We start from the raw sequence: 18,317 nt of genomic DNA on the forward strand, positions 1-18,317 counted from the left end.
CCGTTGATAGGATTATCTCCAAAATAAACTGCTGGACAATAGTTTGTTCTAGAGCAGATATTTACAACAAAAAAAAAACAGTATTTAAAACAGTATTTGGATGCCCCTGTTCAAGGAAAACGTGAACAAAACTATTGGGTTTATTTTAAATTTTTGTAGAGTTGCTATCTTGAAAATCTATCCAAACGCAATTTGTTGAAAAAAAACTCATCCGGAGCCACTTTTAACATTGACTAGTCAATTACAACGAACGTTAAAAAAGAAAGGAGTCGGCTGACTTAGGTAAATCGGTAGCTTATAATAGAGAGATTAAGCATGACGTTTACGGCAAACGGCAAACGGCAAAATTGAAACTTTTGCCCTCTCTCTCCAGCTGTGTGTATAGTAGAGTGAAATTATTTGTATTTGCAATGAATAGTAGGAGACGTTATTCCATTTTTGTGTGCTTTATTTACGGATTAGAAGAAAAGAACTCAAAATCAGAAGTTATCTTCGCCGTTTGCCGTCTGTCGTTAACGTCATGCTTAACCTCTCTATTATCAAATAGGAGAAACTTCTTGTATTTTTTATTTTTGGGTGGCCCTGTTGAGTTCGTTGCACTGTAAGGTGTAAGGTGGTTTCAGTATTCCGGCGAGAAAAACAAAAAACAGAAAATTGACCCTTTTTTTCGGCCAAGACCGAAAGATAACACTCTAATTGAATATGGGAGCTTTCTTCCCCACCCCCCCCCTCCCCCCCAATCCCGGGCATGTATCACCTGTTCCTTCTCTCAACTATAAATCACAATAACGGCAATAATATATAGATTTAGGCCAGCCTAAAAGGGTAGCTCCTGGGCCGGGTTGTTCAGAGCCCGACTAAGCTAACCCAGGAAAAGGTAGAATTTTGATTTGAGTTTAGTAACTTTGCGATGAGGTTTTCTGTATATTGTTTGGCCCTCTGTTTTGAGTTTTAATAATCACCATATGCACGAAACAAAGCAGCAAAAAATATTTGTACAGAAGAAAAAGTTATAATTCGGTTAATCTTGGGTGTTTTTAGGAGGTCATACTGTTGCTATGGTAACCTATTGCATCACAAAAATGATACCAACGTGTTCACCATACATACATACATTGTTCGGAAGCCAGTTAAGTTAACCCAAGATTAACCGAATTATAACTTTTTCTTCTGTACAAATAACAATTACGATGATAATTTCACAGTTCACGTGAAAGCAAGGAAACATCAAATTTCCACACAGCAAAATTTAAAAGACGATTTGATAACGTTAACTGATCAAATATACCGAACACTAAATAGTGCTCTTTTCTAAAACCAATTACTTTGTTAAGACTTGGAGTTTCTTCGCACCATAATATTAAGCGCAGACAATTTACTCCGGAGCTGTTTACTTGTCCGGTTAACAGTATAGGGAATGAGAAATTCCTTCAGAATCCACGTATTTCGTCTGACACTGAGGAAACTAAGAAAAAACTATAGCAACGTACACCAATAAGAAAGTACTCAGCCAATGCTGATTGGAAAAGGAATGACAAATTCTAATAAACTGACTATTCATAAAGGTTCTCTTGGCAGCGTCTTTCGTTAGGCTAGCTAGATAGTTAGCTATGATCTTTAAATTGATGTAAACGTCCATGCTTCTGGAGATTGCAGCGTATTATCGAGCTGGACTCTGAAATCTTGAAAGCCAGTGTATCCTCCACAAGGGAGATCAATAATTGCTGAGCAAGTGTGGATGTAAACAAGGGGAATGGCTCCCGCTTGCGGATGAAACAGAACGTTGATGTTATCCACCGCTGGTAGAGAACTGCCGGTGACATAACGCAAGAATGACTACAGCTCTTTTGACGATAGGCTTTTGATGCACTGCTTTAGGAGCTGGAGTACCTGAGACTGCGACTTACTCAGCGACATCTCATCCACGCATATCATCTGGAGAACCTTTGAGGTGGTGAGGCTCATTTTGTCGTACAGATAATCGACCTCTGCCTTGCGGAAATTTCGCCACAATTTGTGGAACTTGCCTCCAAACATTCCGGCCTTTATCTCGTTTATAGCAACAGAAGGCTTAGCAATTAGCTCCGTTTTAGCGACGCTTACCAAAATATCTTGAAGTGAGGAAGGAATTGGAGTTTGAACCACTCCGTATCCCGACAAGAACTCCAAGAGGAACTCGGCCATCTCCTCGGAAAAAACCCCCCTAGACTGCGATGTTTCAAGCGCACTCTTTAACTGCAAGGAATCGTATACTGACACATGATCCAAAAGGCCAGAAATGTAGTCCTCGGCAGACAGAACATCTTTACCAACCAGCAAGGTGGCCACGAAAACTTTACTGATGGTAATTGGAAAAATACCCGTCAATAGGTAACTGTGGCTTATGGCCCTTCCGATGGCTTGGTAGTCGCTGTTTTGGATACTCATGTCAGGCCCAACTCTTGGGACAAGGGTGGTATGTCCCTCAAAAAACTTCGCAAATGCCATTTCCCAGAAAAGTGTGAACACCTCACGTTTCACACCGACCATGTCAAGTCCTTGCTCACCCTTCCAGAATAAAGGTCAGGATAGCAGAACAAATATCTGGGGAGGTCTTGTACGCTTGAAGTAACTTTTGTAGTATTTGTTCTCTTGGAACACGGATTTGTATTACCTCGCATGCACCACACAATTCCTCTCTAAGCTTTACGCGCCGTTCTGTTAGGGACTAATGATCACAGTAAACAATAATAAGAAGAATGATACGATATGTACATGGTAATGCATCAAAGAAATATTTCATTCCAAAAACTGTGAAGATTTGTAGAAAGAAAGAGTGCGTCCGCGTACATTTATGTACAGAAAGACCAAACAGCTGTCTTTGGCTGAGAAAAACTCACAGTAAATAGTGACCAGACTTAGTGATTTGAATCGGAAGTTTACTTTTGCTCAAGGTGTAAAGTAGCCGTCACTAACTACAGTTCTTCCAAGACTTGCGCTAGATTTGATTGACACTTCCTAAAATTTCCGCTTCAAAAGAGGAGATCCCAAAAATAGTTCGGTCTTTTGGGCCTTCAAAATTTTTGTCCAGAGGGAATGGGCCTGGTCGCTATAGATCCACTAAATAAGAGACAAGAAAAATAAATAACTCTTCCTCGAATGGTGAATTTTCAGCATGTAATGTAGAATTTGACGAAGTGCTGTAAAAGAGAATAAGAGGTTTATGTCAATTTAAACAAAACAATGGGTGTCATTTCTTTATGTTGAAATTCAACTACATAACAAGGCTACGCCTGTGACGGTACAACAAAAACGATTAATAAGCAATCCAAGGACCATATTTGATATACCTCAAGGGGGAATTATTGGCATTTTGATGACTCCTCGTCAATAAACTGATAATTCAATTATCTACAGTCTATTATACAATACATAATATCGTCTCATATATTCCTGGTTCCCTTGTATACCATTGTATATGTGTTTCAAACTTGGACAATTGAAGAAATGTTTACTAATTTGGGTATCAACGCCAATTTTTTTCAACTTCACTAACCCATTTCAATGTTTCCATTCATCCTGCATGCTGTCTTCTACAGCCGCATAGCCCTTGAAACTTACTTCAGGAGAGGTGAAGGACATTGGTAATGGTTGCTCCAAACTTTCTACGTAAATGACAACTCTTTAAAAATCAAGGACTTTATCTTGAGGTGATATTGCAACAGCAGGTTCTACATGCAGACTGAGATGTTCAGGATGGTGGTTCAAAGACCCTACCCAATCGTATACTGCCAACATTTTCTCTTTGGCTGAGAAAATGCGACTTATTCTTCCCAGAAAAAGGTGCTGCACAACACTAAGAACTTGCGCTGATGCACCAGCTTCATTATCTGGCTCTTTTGGAACTCTCGCTTCTCTTGCACGACGAACTTCTTCTAATCGTGACAACTCTCTTATTTCGTCCTCTAAAGTTTTTCTTTTCCTGGAATCAATTTCAAGAGATTCTTGATATTCCTTATCTTGCTCAGCTTTCAGCTTCCTCTCATCCCCAAGTTGAGAATTATGCCAACGGGACAAATTGCTGTCTAGTCCAGAAGCTGTGGAAGTAGCCGGCTGACGTTCCGGACCGTCACTCTTACTCTCAAGTTGCAGAGTTTGGCGCCATTTTCTTCCTTTGTCTGACGGGCTAAAAGCACTTTCCATGAGTTCTTCATCATCAGAATGTTCTTCATCTACAAGATCTACAACACTTTCATTGGGGTATTTCTTCTACTTTACTTTTGTAAGTAACTTGACTAGAAGTTTGTATCGAATCGACTTCACTTTGTATCGAATCGACGTGTGCATCGAAACGACTTCGATTTACATCGAAAAGACTTTGTATCAAAACGACCAAATACCAGACAGTTCAAGGACATTCTATCCGCTTTAGGTGTTTAGTAGCTTTGTAAGATTTGTAAGAATCTTGACCGAGGTCGTGAGTGCAGACCGAACGCAGTGAGGTCTGTACACACGACTGAGGTCAGCATTCTCCCATACAGACCGACTAAGCTCGGTTAATAAGATGTTTATTATATGGCAAACAAGAAAAATTTAATTCGTTTAATGTAACTGGTTTGTACTGGCAAACATTTTGTTAGCGACCACCCGAACTTAAATCTGCCATAGTTTGCACGTCCTCTTTACTTTTTTTTCTCTCATCAAGCTTTTTGGCATTTCCGTAAATTATGGAGGAAAAAATAGTGGAAAATAGTCAATATTTTTGTAATATAGTTTGCAACTTTTTCACCGCAAAATGTAACAGGTCTAGATGCCGATCTAGATGGGCAAATCTAGACCGCGGTCAATATCTATTTTAGCCAATCAAATTCGTGAATTCGGTAGTTCCCAGTCCTTGTGAGATACAGCCATAAAATAAAAGCTAATAGAGTCCTAAAGTGATGATGTCACAAAAATAAAATTTTTGAAATTATAGGATATGATGTCATATTCTTATAGCGGATCCTAAAAGATACCCTCATCCCAAAAATTAGCTCGGAATTGCAGTTCCCGATAGAGATATAAGGGATCAAAGTTTGATAGCATCCCATACAAACCCTTCAAAACTTGTTTCAGTTCCTTCAGTTTAGAACTGACTCAAAATTAGAGAGATTTATATGGGACAGTACCAAATTTTCATCCTTTATATTTCGGCTAGGAATTTACAATCAAGAGGTAATTCTTGGCAAGGACCCTTTTTTAAGGACGCTCCATTCGAAAATGGCGCCAAATCCCATAATTTCTCAAATTTATTTTTGTGACGTCACACTTTAGGACTCTATAAAGCGAGTTATAAGTCGCGATCGAAAGTTATAACTCGCGATCGAGAGTTATAAGTCGCGATCGAGAGTTTAAAGTTGTGATCGAAAGTTATAACTCGCGATCGCGAGATGTAAGTTGTGATCGCGAGTTGTAAGTCGCGATCGAGAGTTATAAGTTGCGATCGCGAGTTATAAATCGCGATCGCGAGTTGTAAGTCGCGATCGCGAGTTGTAAGTCGCGATCGAGAGTTATAAGTCGCAATAGCGAGTTATAAGTTGCGATCGCGAGTTGTAAGTCGCGATCGAGAGTTGTAAGTGGCGACCGAGAGTTGTAAGTCGCGATCGAGAGTTATAAGTCGCGATAGCGAGTTATAAGTTGCGATCGAAAGTTATGAGCTGCGATCGACAATAACTCAAAGAGAAAAAAAAAGAAAGCTATGTTTATTTAATTAAGTTGCCAAAGCAAAATTTTATGTCGTGCTGAAAAATAACGAAATGTCTCCTACAGGCCACCGTAGTATCAGCTGAGGTTGATCTTTCTTAATTGCTCAGATGTGTAATGCCACATTACAAAAACATTGGACTTCGTCTGAGTTTCTCAACTATTATGCCCTTGCGAATACATAATTCTTTCAAACGAATGATCTCTCAAGTTTCTTTTTTTTTTGAACACTTGGTTGTTTCTCAAAAACGAAATTAGCGCTGTGTCGAATAAGCGTCCTGTCTCAAATAAGCGCCTCCCTATGCGTCAAGTGTGAAAATGGGACGACTGATCAGACGCAATAAGGTCACAAAGCCCTCAGTTCGTTGTTCCAGATTTAAAAAATTCACGTATAATTGTCTTCTACACCAAAACACTTTATGCACCTATGAAACCTGCCACTTGAAGATTTTTATGTAGTTTATGGCTTACTGAAGGTTGTTGAAATTTTCGAAAATTAAAGGTGGCTCTGAACCCCACGTACAGATTTTTTTAAACTTAGCTAAAAGTTGCATCTTATCCTGCTAATCAAAATTTGAAATATAAAAGTTGGGGGTCAGTAGTTTCGTTTTTGAGTTACTAGCAGTTACAGCTATAACGAAGTGTTTTTGCAAACAGCTATAACCAACTGTGTCACAAGAAAAGATAAGCATTAACTGATTAAGAGTGGTTATAATGTTCCATCAAAATCTAAGTCTTTGAAAGTGCTGGGAACTGTTGCCAGCCATCTTAAAGCATTCTGTTTTCCTTTAGTTCCAACTTTCTTTTACATTTTTTAGGAAACTTCAGATGTAATCGCGAAGTCAGCTGTCAATTAGAGTTTACAGCATCTGTCCAGTCCGTGATCAAGGTTTCTTTCCAAAGAGAGAGAGAGAGAGAGAGAGAGAGAGAGAGAGAGAGAGAGAGAGAGAGAGAGAGAGAGAGAGAGAGAGAGAGAGAGAGAGAGAGAGAGAGAGAGAGAGAGAGAGAGAGAGAGAGAGAGAGAGAGAGAGAGAGAGAGAGAGAGAGAGAGAGAGAGGAAGGGTATATAATCATGGGGCAGGTTGCTTTAGATGGTGCACATAAAAACAGGCAAGACTTAGGGAAATGTTTTCTCTAATACAAGACAACAGCAACAACGGGAATGACAAAAATAACACACAAGAACGTACACAAGCCTTCTTTTTTAGTACAATTGTTTATTTGACAAGAGAATAACAACTAAACTAAATGTGATTTCTGATTGGTGTCCAGTGTGGCAAAGATCCTTGGTATTTTCTTTTAATAGACTTGCATGTAGCCCCTGAAAACAACAAGCATGTAAATTATTAGTAAAATTTCACATTATGAAACTATAACTCCCTTAGCATTCAGTACATGCCCTTCTAGTCTGATGTAAAATTTATAATTATTATTAATATGATCTTAGATTAGAATACTCCCTAAATAAGTCAGAATTCATCCGCTGGGACATGGTGTCTGGCCTTTTACTGCTTCACAGTTTATTACAATGAAAGCCATAGCTACAAGTTGTTACAAAGTCATCTGCATCTACGGTGGTTTCATTAATTAAGAGTTAGGTACAAGGCAAATTTACCGGTTGTGAGGACTATTTTTCCCACCTGGTCAGACAATCTAGAGGAAAGTTTTCGTTACATTAGAAGTAAAAGTTTTGCCTGCCTGTGAAAACCAGTTGTCCTCCTGCTGAAAACTTAAAAGAAACCGCCATGCCTATCACACCTCTCACTTACTTTTTACATTTAGTGTTCTCTTTTCAGGAACTTGCTCCCCAGAGTAGTTGAGTAGCCATAAATTATAGCCAATTTCTGCTGTAAAAAGGATGGTCAAAACTACAACGATGCAATACTTACGGCAGTTTCATCCTCATGAACACCCTGCATGTGAAGAACGAGACTAAGACGCACACAAAACCCAGGAATAGCAAGAGGAATCTGTTCAGTTTAGACATGCCAACAGCATTGGATTTATCCAAGATAATGAAGCCCAGTCCACCCATGGAGAATAGAAAACTTGATGCCAGACCCTCCATGATGTACTGACCATTTACACGGTATGGCATGAAGGCAACCTGTGAGGAGCAACGAGACAAAATTTCATGTCTATGTTATAAGTAATGTTCTACAGGCAGCAGCTCTGATTGAAATTCAATTATGCCATGTTTTAAAACATTTGGTTTGTTTTACCAGATGAACTCAAGTAAATGTGCAACAACCTTTTGGCATCTAACGCTATGTTCACACTTGGTGCCCAATCATGGTGTCCAAGTATGATTCTTGTTGGTCACTAATGTGAACACACCCTTTACCAGGTACCCACGCCAGAATTCAAACATAGTGCCTGTGCCCTAGTACAAGGTCTCGACCTTGTACTCAAAGCAGCCTGGAAAAACTGCATTCACAGTGGATCAATTTGTCCGACATTCAAGGACCCTTCTTGTAACTTCTGGGAACTTCTCCTTTACTGGGACAACATCATGTCAAATTTCTCTTTACATTTCCATGGCACAATATTGTTACTTGCTTATTACAAGTCTAATATTTGGTAAGTTGTATCTGTCACTGGGTCTTCTTTGTCCACTAAAAATGTGAATGTCAGGATCGATATTCCTACCAACAGTGAGATGGATCCAATGAGTGCTGCATTAAAATTATTCAGTGTCGGTGTCTACACTAAAACTTACTGGTTTACTGTGACCAAACTCATCTGTTGTGCTTCCTACACTTGGTGGTTCCACAATCACATCATAGATGATACCTGCAAGGTAGACTTTGTCAATACTCCCTGCAAACTTCATGCAGTCAAATCAAATATATTTGCAGGTGGTTTATTGCTATAATAACAAGAAATCATGTGGTATGGTACACAGTCCCACACACTTCAGAAATTCAGACTCGGAAAAAGTAAAAGTTGTCCTAAAAGGCAGATGCTACATTAAAGAAGACTCCCACGCATTTATATTAATTAACACTGGAACCTAGGCCTGTATCTTCTTCAACAAAACCCAGCAATAAACCATCTGCGAGTATAATTTGTTTGCCTGCAAGTTTTCTATGAGCAAGTCATTGATGAGGGACAGTTGAGTTGACAAAATTATCACTCTTAGGAATTGCAGTCCACAATGTACAATGTTCCCTTTCAAGAGCAACATAAGCACAATCATGTTAAACCAGTGAATAGTCAAGGTGACTCACTAGATATTTGTGGGTATTCAGCAGCTGGAGGGCCAATTCGTGTGGAAACTCTTCTCATAAACCATTACCATTATCATTATATTATCATTATTACACTTGCAAATTTTAGGATGAAATGCAAATTAAGCCAATCAGAAAAATACAAAAGGAATGGATCAAATAATCAGATTCACAAGGCATTATGACATGCCCAATTCCTAGAAAAAACGGGAGCTACAAAAACTTATCTCTTAGACTATAAATCAATCAGTCCCTGAGTATTTCGACAAGTTAATCAGCATTTTACTTTTATTTGTTATTATTATTAAGCTTATATCCTTCAAAGTGAAAAAGAAAATATTTTACTTACACTAAATGTGCATTTAATTAGTTAATTTTGAAACTACTACAAGAAATTTGCAGAGGAATATTCTGCATTGATGTGGGCTCAATCATATTAACGCTCATTTAATCTTTTTCTTAGTGCCACGTAAGCTTGTATCTCCAGCTAACCTAGACATGTTAGTCGCATCAACTGATCCATTTAACTTTATCCACTGAACTTCTAAAGTTAGTGATTGCACTTTTGACGACCTTCAAAAACACTGTTGGATTTTCCCACGAGCCTTAAAGTATAAGAAGAATCCAGACATGTTTTATGAATTTGTTGTTTCGATCACTACATGGAATTTTATTTTTTAGACCATTCTAGCCTTCTCGCGATGAGGCATTGATGAGGAATCGAATACCAGAGCTTACCTCCAGTGACCAAAAAATACGACAAGAGAACAAAGGCGAAGACGACCATAGCTGAGGGAGGTTTCACCCATCCTGGCTTCTTTAGTTTTAAGTTAGGTACTTCCAAAATGTGAAAGGGTATTCCATACAAAGCCTCCATTTTGAACACAAAAAGAAAAGGAACACAGTTATATATTACAGTGATTATGATTGGTCCAGCGTTGTGATCAACTATCCAATCAAACCTGGGGTTTTATAAGAGTAGCAACCTGTCCGTGGTGACCTGAGGAGGAGTTTGGTCCTGCAACATGATTGGTCAATGGATCATCACCGCTATTTTCAAATGCAAACCCTCACGACATCACACATTGTGGCTTCAGCTTGCGGACGCTTCTTTCAGGTTTGTATACAATTTTTAACTGAATTTTTCATTTTAAGAGGACTTATTGCCTATGGTGTTTCACGATTTTGAAACTTTATACTTAACCAATTGCTTGAGGATCGAGTTTGACTTAGAAAACTTATCTTTACCAACGATAAATGAGATTGATTTCTTTCCGTTATCACACGTTTCTTGGCTTTGAGTCAGTGTGGCGAATTCCAACCGAACAACAGCGTTGATTTGTCGAGTTTTTGACGCATTCTCAGAACATTAGATCGTAATTTATATGTAAGTAATGGAAGATTATTTCGCTTTAGACCGCAACCACTTTACAGGTTAGAGATTACTTGATGAAATGCTAGCTAGATGTTCGAACGTAAATAAAGCATGCCGGAATGTATGCCGATTACGGATTTCAAATGGCTTGCCCGATGAATGTGGAGGGGAAGATTCAATGGTAGCCTGTATTTACCAACTATATTTGGTATTGGACTTAGTCCTGAATAAAAGTGAAATATTTTTACGATAAGTAGTAAACTTATGTAGGAGCTTACTTGCCATGTTACTCCTCGCGCAGATGAGTGGCACAAAATTAAAATTTGCTCGAACACGAAGATCTGGAACAGATTATGTTCATACCTTATTCAGTACAGACCGAGATAGATTGATCAACATGATAATAAATGAGCTGCAATCAATTTGAGGATTCAACAGAGAAATAAGTCGAATACAGTAAAAACCCGTGTATAAGAACCTAAGTTTTAAAAACCTGTTACGCTAAAGTTTTCATTTTAAACCCTCTTTTCGTAAGAACCTATTTAGCCTAAAATTCTCAATAGGTTCTTATTTTACAAAATTGAAGGCACAGATAAAAACTACAGAAAAAAATTTTAGCCTAGGTTTCAGTCGGTAAGATTCAAAGAATGAACTAAAATGAAAACCGTATCATGTCTTTGCCAATACTGGTTATTTCATACAGCACTATACTTATTCCATATCATATGTGGCCTGTAGTAGTTATCTGTGCTGATCGATGGTGCCCCTATCAAATTAAGAACCTATTTAAAATCCTAAGTAGCCTAAAATCCCACCAAATACCATTTCTGTAAGAACCGGTTTAAGCTAAGTTGGAAAAATCTAGGTTCTTATATGCGGGTTTTTACTGTAGCCCATTCAGCCTTTCGAAGTAAGCTTATTATTGTTCATCAATTTTTCAATATCAAATTTAATTTATGGTGGATACAATCTGTGGCGCTGTTCTTAATCATGTTAGTCCAAACTATAAAGAAAATCAGGAGATTGATGCATTTGAAATGTAAGAGAACTTTAGTTTCCATATTTTCACGTCAATATTTTATTTTACTACTAATGGCAAAAACAATTTGGAAGCACTATGTTTTCTGAAGATCATATTATGCATGTTCATTGGCAGACAGACAAATGGTCAGCAAACTACCTAAGCATCTGCAAGGTGCTTGTGAGCCTAAGCTTTCACGTTTTTCTACTTTATTTTACTTGCTGTGGGTTAGTGTGGTTACAAACAGTGGTGGTAAAATTCAAAGACAATAAAAACTAATGGTTCCCAGCAGAAATAGGGTTGTTGTTGGAGTCTTCTAATTTGTTTTTTATTACCTTTTTCAGGTAAGTCCATACACAGTTTCAGATACTACAAAGAAACCAGAATGAGTTCCAAAGTTGAAGAAATGAAGATGGAAGATTTCATTAAGATTGAAAAGATAGGAGAAGGTAACAAAAGAGGTTACAATTATCTGTATTTTATTTTTAGATTAATATTCACTTCTTACTAACCAAGCGCAAAGTCCATACTGGGGAATATTTGGCCAAGGGTGTGGCAGTACAGACTAGTGAGGTCCGTAAAAAATGACTGAGGGCCAATATTCACCAGTATGAATTATTAGAGCTCAAGCAAGCTCTAGGTTAGTAAATAGTTCATTATATGACACTTGGGCCATGAATTAGCAATTTACCTCAAGACTGTCTTGCCAAATAATGACCTATAATTTAGGATGAATCTAAAAACACCAATGTAAAGGTCTCTACTCTTGCTATAGTAGGCCACAAAATATAGAAGAATCAAGAACAGGAAGAACAATCACCAAAAATTCCCAAGACACTAGGATTGTTTGATCACCCATGATGGATACATTTCAGTAATCAACATACCTGGTTGCTTGCATAATAGGAGAACATTGTACATGTTTACCCTGAGAATTCATGGGAATTGTCACTTAATATGGGCTATTTAGTAATAATAATTATTTGGTGTTCCTATAGATAAAATAATGCAGACCATGATTGATGATCTGTGTAAGTTATCTATTAAGTAATGATCCAGATAAGAACTGTAGCATTTTCTATTGTTCTGCGGCAATACGCTTTCCCCACATTGAAATGGTTGTGTTTTCCTACAAAGAATGTATCAATCGATGGAAAGCAGGTTTATGAAATAAAATGTATTTAAACTCTATTTTGAAAGGTAGTTTCCTTTGTGTTAAAACATTCAACCAATCACAACAGTCATAAACAAAGACAATAAAAGCTTCTAACTTTCCAATGTTCCCCACATAGGATTACTGTGGTATTTAGACTCAGAAGAGATTTTGTTGAAAGGAAGATAGCTGATCAATTACGAATAAAATTAAATATACATATACAGCTCCTTGAAGTTTTGGTAGATTTCGCTGATTGAGCCAATCAGAAATATGATACAACAATAGCAAAGTTGCGCAAAAGTTAGCACCTTTTGGCATTCCTTGCCGCGTGGTGCTATCCTTCTTACATGGACTGTTACTTAAATTTTGTGGAAGACTCTCAAAGTAGATTTTTTGAAATTTTTAATAAAAATTGATCCTTGAAATATTCACATGTTTTCTCTTGTCCAGGCACTTATGGTGTTGTATACAAAGGCCGCAACAAGAAGAACAACAAGCTGGTTGCCTTGAAGAAAATTCGACTTGAGTTAGCAGATGAAGGAATTCCAAGCACAGCTGTACGAGAAATTTCACTTCTCAGGGAACTGAAAGATCACCCAAATGTTGTCAGTTTAGAGCACATTCTTCACGAAGAAGCAAAGTTGTATTTGGTGTTTGAGTTTCTCATGTGTGACCTTAAGAAGCATTTGGACTCAACACGGGGATTTTTAGATCATATGTTAGTCAAGGTACACATCTGTTTACTAGAATTTGTGCAGTTCCAGAAAATGTCCATGCTAACCCAACAGATAGTAATTAGAAATTTTGATTGGAGTTGACAAAACACTTTTAAAGGTAAATCTAAAGCTGAAATGGAATTTTCACAGAGGTTGGAGGTGTGTTTTTTTTGTGTGGGGATGGGGGGAGAGGAATAGAGACATTGACACTTTCTGGAGCAAATTCATATGCATGGCATATACAGTGCAGCTTAGAAATAAGCAAACAATGCATGCTCATAAACAGTGTAGTGTTTCACATGTCTTAAATGGTAAAAAAGTATGTGGTTGATTATTTCTAAAAGAGAACAACAAAATGTTATACATCAGCATAATTGTGTTGTCAGAGTGCCATAGAATTCTGAAAGTAATGGCCCCCCTCCCCCCAGAAAATATCAGCTCCCTGAAAGTAACATTAATTTTTTTACCTTCCTGTTGAACCCTGAACGTAACAGTCCCCCCCAAAAGTAGTCGCCCTTTGAAGAAGTCACTAAGATAGAAAGTCTCTGTTCTCAAGTGCGGGTCATGCGGATAGAACAACCTGACTGCAGGACTGAACATTGACTGGAAAAGTTATCTGTGATTTTATTTCAAACTTGACTAAATTTTTCTTGAAACTATGATTTATAAGCTGCATTTGTCTAGCAGCAGAGTCAAATGATAAACTGTAGGGTAATCAGTTGCATTGCGATATAATGCGCGCATTATACATTCACCATACAGCTCCAACTGGTTTAGGGCCTTTTTTGGTTTATACTGTCTGCTTTGTTTCTGAGGGTAGTTGGAAACATACATAAGTGAAACTTTTAATTTCTTGTGTTACGTGTCCGCTCTGTCTGAAACGACTGTTATGTACAAATGTTTTTCAACCATCCAAAAGTAATGCCCCTTTTGCCTGCTAAATCCGAAAGTAACGGGAGCTGTTACTTTCGGAATTCTTCAGTATCTGTTTACCTTTATCCAATGCTGCTTTCTCTACAGAGCTACCTCTATCAAATCACGAATGCCATGTACTTTTGCCATAGTCGTCGAATTTTGCATCGTGATTTGAAACCCCAGAACCTGTTGATTGACGAGCAAGGACTAATCAAGTTAGCTGATTTTGGGCTTGGGAGGGCATTTGGAATCCCAGTTAGGGCTTACACTCATGAGGTAAGAAATCGATAAGAAAACTGAACATGTTTAGCAAATTGGGGAGCAAGTGCCAGTGACTCTGCAACTCTGATGTGTACATTGTATCCTCATTGACATTGTACTATATATGAACTGGCTGTAAATCTTTGGAAAAATTAATAGTAGTCTACTTGACATACATTTGTCTTCTGCAGTGTTCTCAATGCATGCACTTAAACAATGTAACTAAGAGATTTCCCTCAAGCTAAGCTCGATAGTGAAATAAATGCTCATTTTCTCTCAAACGAGCATGGTGACCTATATTTTTTATTACATAAATTTGGTGTAAAAATTATCCTCTTTGAGTAAAAAAATCAAGGAAAATATTTTCACAAGGAAACAAATTAGCTAAAAGAGTGCACAAAACCGTTACTCAAGGATGCAACTTATGACCTCTAAAACAACGACTGGAGGAACATTTTGAGTCAGTGTCATTTAGGATTGTGTGATTTTCCATAAATTATATATCACATTGTTCCAAGTGCCCAAGACTTTCTGCCTATCAAGATTTGTTTCAAATCAAGTATTGCTTTATAATAACCTTTGCTTCCAGCTAGCACAAAATGTAACATCAACTGATGAAATAACAGAGGGAAAGTTTCAAAAGAATTGTTTGGTAACTTTTACTTCTGAGGAATCACCTTAATATATACTTTTATAAGGTCCTTGAAGTGTTCGAACAAAGATTGCAAAAACCTTACTAAGAGTAATAGAATTATTATCCCACATCATGTACTGTCTCAGTACCACAGAATTTTAACAAATAACATTTATCCATAGCATTTTCAATAATTTTAGGTCGTAACCCTGTGGTATCGTGCACCTGAGGTTCTCTTAGGATGTCAAAGATATGCTTGTCCTGTGGACATTTGGAGTGTAGGATGTATATTTGCTGAGATGGTTACAAAGAAACCACTGTTCCATGGAGATTCAGAAATTGACCAACTTTTCCGTATTTTTAGGTTGGTAGAGAATCAAACAGTTCCTTCTTTAGCTTTTAGTTTTTACATATTCCACTTAGTAAATATGTAACCTTTAAGTTGAAAGTCTTGTTTCAGAGTAAGTAGTTTAGTACCTTTTTAAATACATGATATTTTATACAGTAGCCTGCATATATATGAATTGTGCATCTTTGTACAGTAGTATTGTATGTTCACTCAAGACGAATATATCTGGTTTATATTAAGCCTTGATGCAGTGTACTTCTAGAACTGCAGACGACACACATTACACTTGCCTTGTAATCATTTCACTTGCATTTGGAAAACAAGGAAGTACAGTATATTATTCTGTATGAACTTCATAGAATCCTAGGTACCCCAACAGAGAAGACTTGGCCAGGAGTATCCCAGCTGCCAGACTATAAACCAAACTTTCCAAGATGGAGTGGAGAAGGGCTGAGGAAAGCAGTTCCTCAACTGGACAACAATGGACTTGATTTGTTAGAGGTACACTGTAAAATATAATGTATATGGCAATGTTTTAGTCTTAAATCTGCACTAATGTAGATGCATGCTGAACTTAGAAGATGTAAAAGAACAAGCAAGTTTGCCATAGGTGTTTGTAAGATATAAAATGTAATTTATTTTTTTTTTTGTCTCTTTTACAGCTTTAAAATGTATTCTCTTACTTTGAGGATGTGTAGCTAATGAAGTGTTTTATTTTTCATCTAGCAAATGCTTGTATACAATCCTGCCAAAAGGATATCAGCTAAAGCCGCACTGGATCATCCATACTTCAATGACCTGGATCTGTCGACTCTTCCTGCCACCAAACAAATGACAATGAATGGATGCCTGTGAACTAAGACATTACAACAGTTTAATTCTGAATTTAACTTTGTCACATACATTCTACATAAAAATTGTGCAAATTGTACATAATAATGATCACCATTTCTTCACCTTATATATGCATGTATCTCTTGATTACCTCATAGAAACTTGCTACAGTAACCTATGGTAACCGCAGCAAGACCGCTCACATATTTGGCTGCCACTTGTCTGTATATATATTACAATTAACATTTGCACAGAAAATAATTTCAACTGTAATATTTTTCTTAATTCAAAATTTATCCAAGTTTAATTAGTTTATTTTGATGTTATGATAGACATGAGAAAACAATTACCATTTCTTCAAATAAGCTTCAATCCATAACAATTTTGAATCTTGCTTAAAAGAGAAAACAAACTTGTTGACGAGACTACAACAGCTCAAAATCTGGTTAGCTTATGGTTGATTTGTCAAGTACAACTTACAATTAATTATTAATTATCTTGAACTTTTTTCCTATGCTTCTTTTGTCACTTGCATCTTCTTTAATTTGCTTACAGTTACTGTGGAACGTTATCAAATAAACAAAAATGTAAAGTGTGTACAGCTTTATTGTGTCTCAAATAGCTGTTGCTGTGGAGGAATATGTTCCTCTGTTTGTTATTTTGGTTGAGGTTCCATGCAGTTGTTTCCAATAGTGGGGAAATAAGTAAACAGCCTCCATTTCGTGCGGAAATATGCTCAGATATTTGTCCTCAGACATTATCTGTTCCGAGAAGTGAACAGTTTTCTGAGAGCGTAGGAAAACTGTGAGCTTCAAGGAACAGAATGATAATGTCCAAGGAAAAATATCCGAGCATATTTTTGCGCCAAATGCAGGCTATTGTGTTTATATATCCTTCAAATTTTTTGCAACATGCGCGGATTTGAAAATTGGGGAATATCCTCTGATATTCCCCAATTTTAACTGGGGAATATTTGGTCATGTGACATGTTTAGACCAATCATGTGCAAGCAAAAATATTTGATGGATTATTTAACAAATAAAGAAGCCTAAGCTGTGCATTACACTGTAATAAAACACGACGGACATTTGAGAACACGAGGGAAATGTAGAAAACACTAGTTGCAGGGGAGTGTTTTCTACATTCCTCAAGTGTTTTCAAATGTCCGGAGTGTTTTCCTTGCAGGTTTCTCCAAACGTCCAAAGATCTGCCCCTTAAATCCCTGGAAGTAGGTTTATGGTTTGGGCTAATATAATTTATGGCTCTGTCAATTTCAAGCCCCTTCATTCCCCTAGGCATTTGACAGGTTGTAGGCCTGCCTGGGGGTGGGGCGTTTGACAATTTAGTCAAACGCAATTATGCATCAGTTAACTTTTTAAAAACTGCAGCCTGCTTTATTTTTGAAAACATCAAAAGGATTTAATTAAAACCCTACGTTGATGTAATTTCTTTTTCTGAGATTTAACCCGCTAGAAACTCGATCCGGCCCCACTCACGTGGGAGAAAAAATATTTTTGACGCTATCCCATGGGTAGGGCATTTGCACCCCATAGTGGGGATTATGTTTGCACCAGCTGTCCGGCCTAAGTGGGGGCATTTGCAACCTTACGAAAACAAAATGCCAAAGGATGAGTGGGCTCGGCTTTGAGAGCCATTTAAAGACCACAATCGTATAATTTATCTGATTATATATTTATGCAAAATAGTTTTTTTACCTGCTTGGAAGCTGAGTGTCGACGTGTCTAGCTAAATACGGAAGCATTTTGAAATATTGGTAGTCAGCTTTTCACAGATTTCTGCTGTTGCGTGACTCGGGGATGCCTCACTGCTCTTACATGACGCGGCCGTTGTCGTTTCGAACAGTGGGCCGTGTGGGTGTCTGCATATGTCTGCATATTCTCCACTTTTCGCTACTGTTCGCTACTATTCGCTCTATTCGAGACAATTCGCACTATTCGAGACTATTCGCACTATTCGGGACTATTCGCTGTTCGCTATCCGGGTTTTCCAGACAACCGTAGGCCGTAGGGGCAGTCAGTAGTATTTAGTAGTAGTTTTTTGCTAAGGAAAACCGGTTATTTTGAACACTGGCTTTAAAAAGCCTT

At 37.7% G+C, this 18,317-nt stretch overlaps 3 protein-coding genes across 4 annotated transcripts in view; 2 read left to right on the plus strand and 1 right to left on the minus strand.

Moving 5' to 3' along the window:
* Nucleotides 1-6,899: 6,899 nt before the first annotated feature.
* On the minus strand, nt 6,900-9,888 carry LOC145478861 (oligosaccharyltransferase complex subunit OSTC-like). Its single transcript, XM_081457044.1, has 4 exons — nt 9,690-9,888; nt 8,441-8,514; nt 7,611-7,828; nt 6,900-7,042 (listed from the first exon to the last, which is right to left on the minus strand). The coding sequence occupies exons 1-4, from the start codon at nt 9,826-9,828 to the stop codon at nt 7,021-7,023; spliced, it is 453 nt and encodes a 150-aa protein (XP_081313170.1). The 5' UTR covers nt 9,829-9,888; the 3' UTR covers nt 6,900-7,020.
* An 88-nt stretch (nt 9,889-9,976) lies between these two features.
* Nucleotides 9,977-16,798, plus strand: LOC145478860 (cyclin-dependent kinase 1-like). 2 transcript variants are annotated; one of them, XM_081457042.1, is made up of 7 exons: nt 9,977-10,068; nt 11,692-11,796; nt 12,954-13,231; nt 14,240-14,410; nt 15,230-15,393; nt 15,738-15,879; nt 16,105-16,798. In XM_081457042.1, exons 2-7 carry the CDS (start codon nt 11,733-11,735, stop codon nt 16,231-16,233), a joined length of 948 nt encoding a protein of 315 aa, XP_081313168.1. In that variant the 5' UTR covers nt 9,977-10,068; nt 11,692-11,732; the 3' UTR covers nt 16,234-16,798. The 2 variants fall into 2 exon arrangements, with proteins under 2 accessions (XP_081313168.1, XP_081313169.1); XM_081457043.1 differs by having other exon boundaries at nt 9,977-11,796.
* Nucleotides 16,799-17,368: 570 nt separating this feature from the next.
* Nucleotides 17,369-18,317, plus strand: part of LOC145478862 (uncharacterized) — an 8,746-nt gene continuing 7,797 nt past the window's right edge. The window contains exon 1 of the mRNA XM_081457045.1: nt 17,369-18,317. This exon is cut by the window's right edge and continues 208 nt beyond it. The gene's annotated coding sequence lies outside the window, so the exon portion shown is untranslated.

The sequence above is a fragment of the Orbicella franksi genome, chromosome 2 (genome assembly GCF_964199315.1).
Source record: "Orbicella franksi chromosome 2, jaOrbFran1.1, whole genome shotgun sequence".
Classification (NCBI taxonomy): domain Eukaryota; kingdom Metazoa; phylum Cnidaria; class Anthozoa; order Scleractinia; family Merulinidae; genus Orbicella; species Orbicella franksi.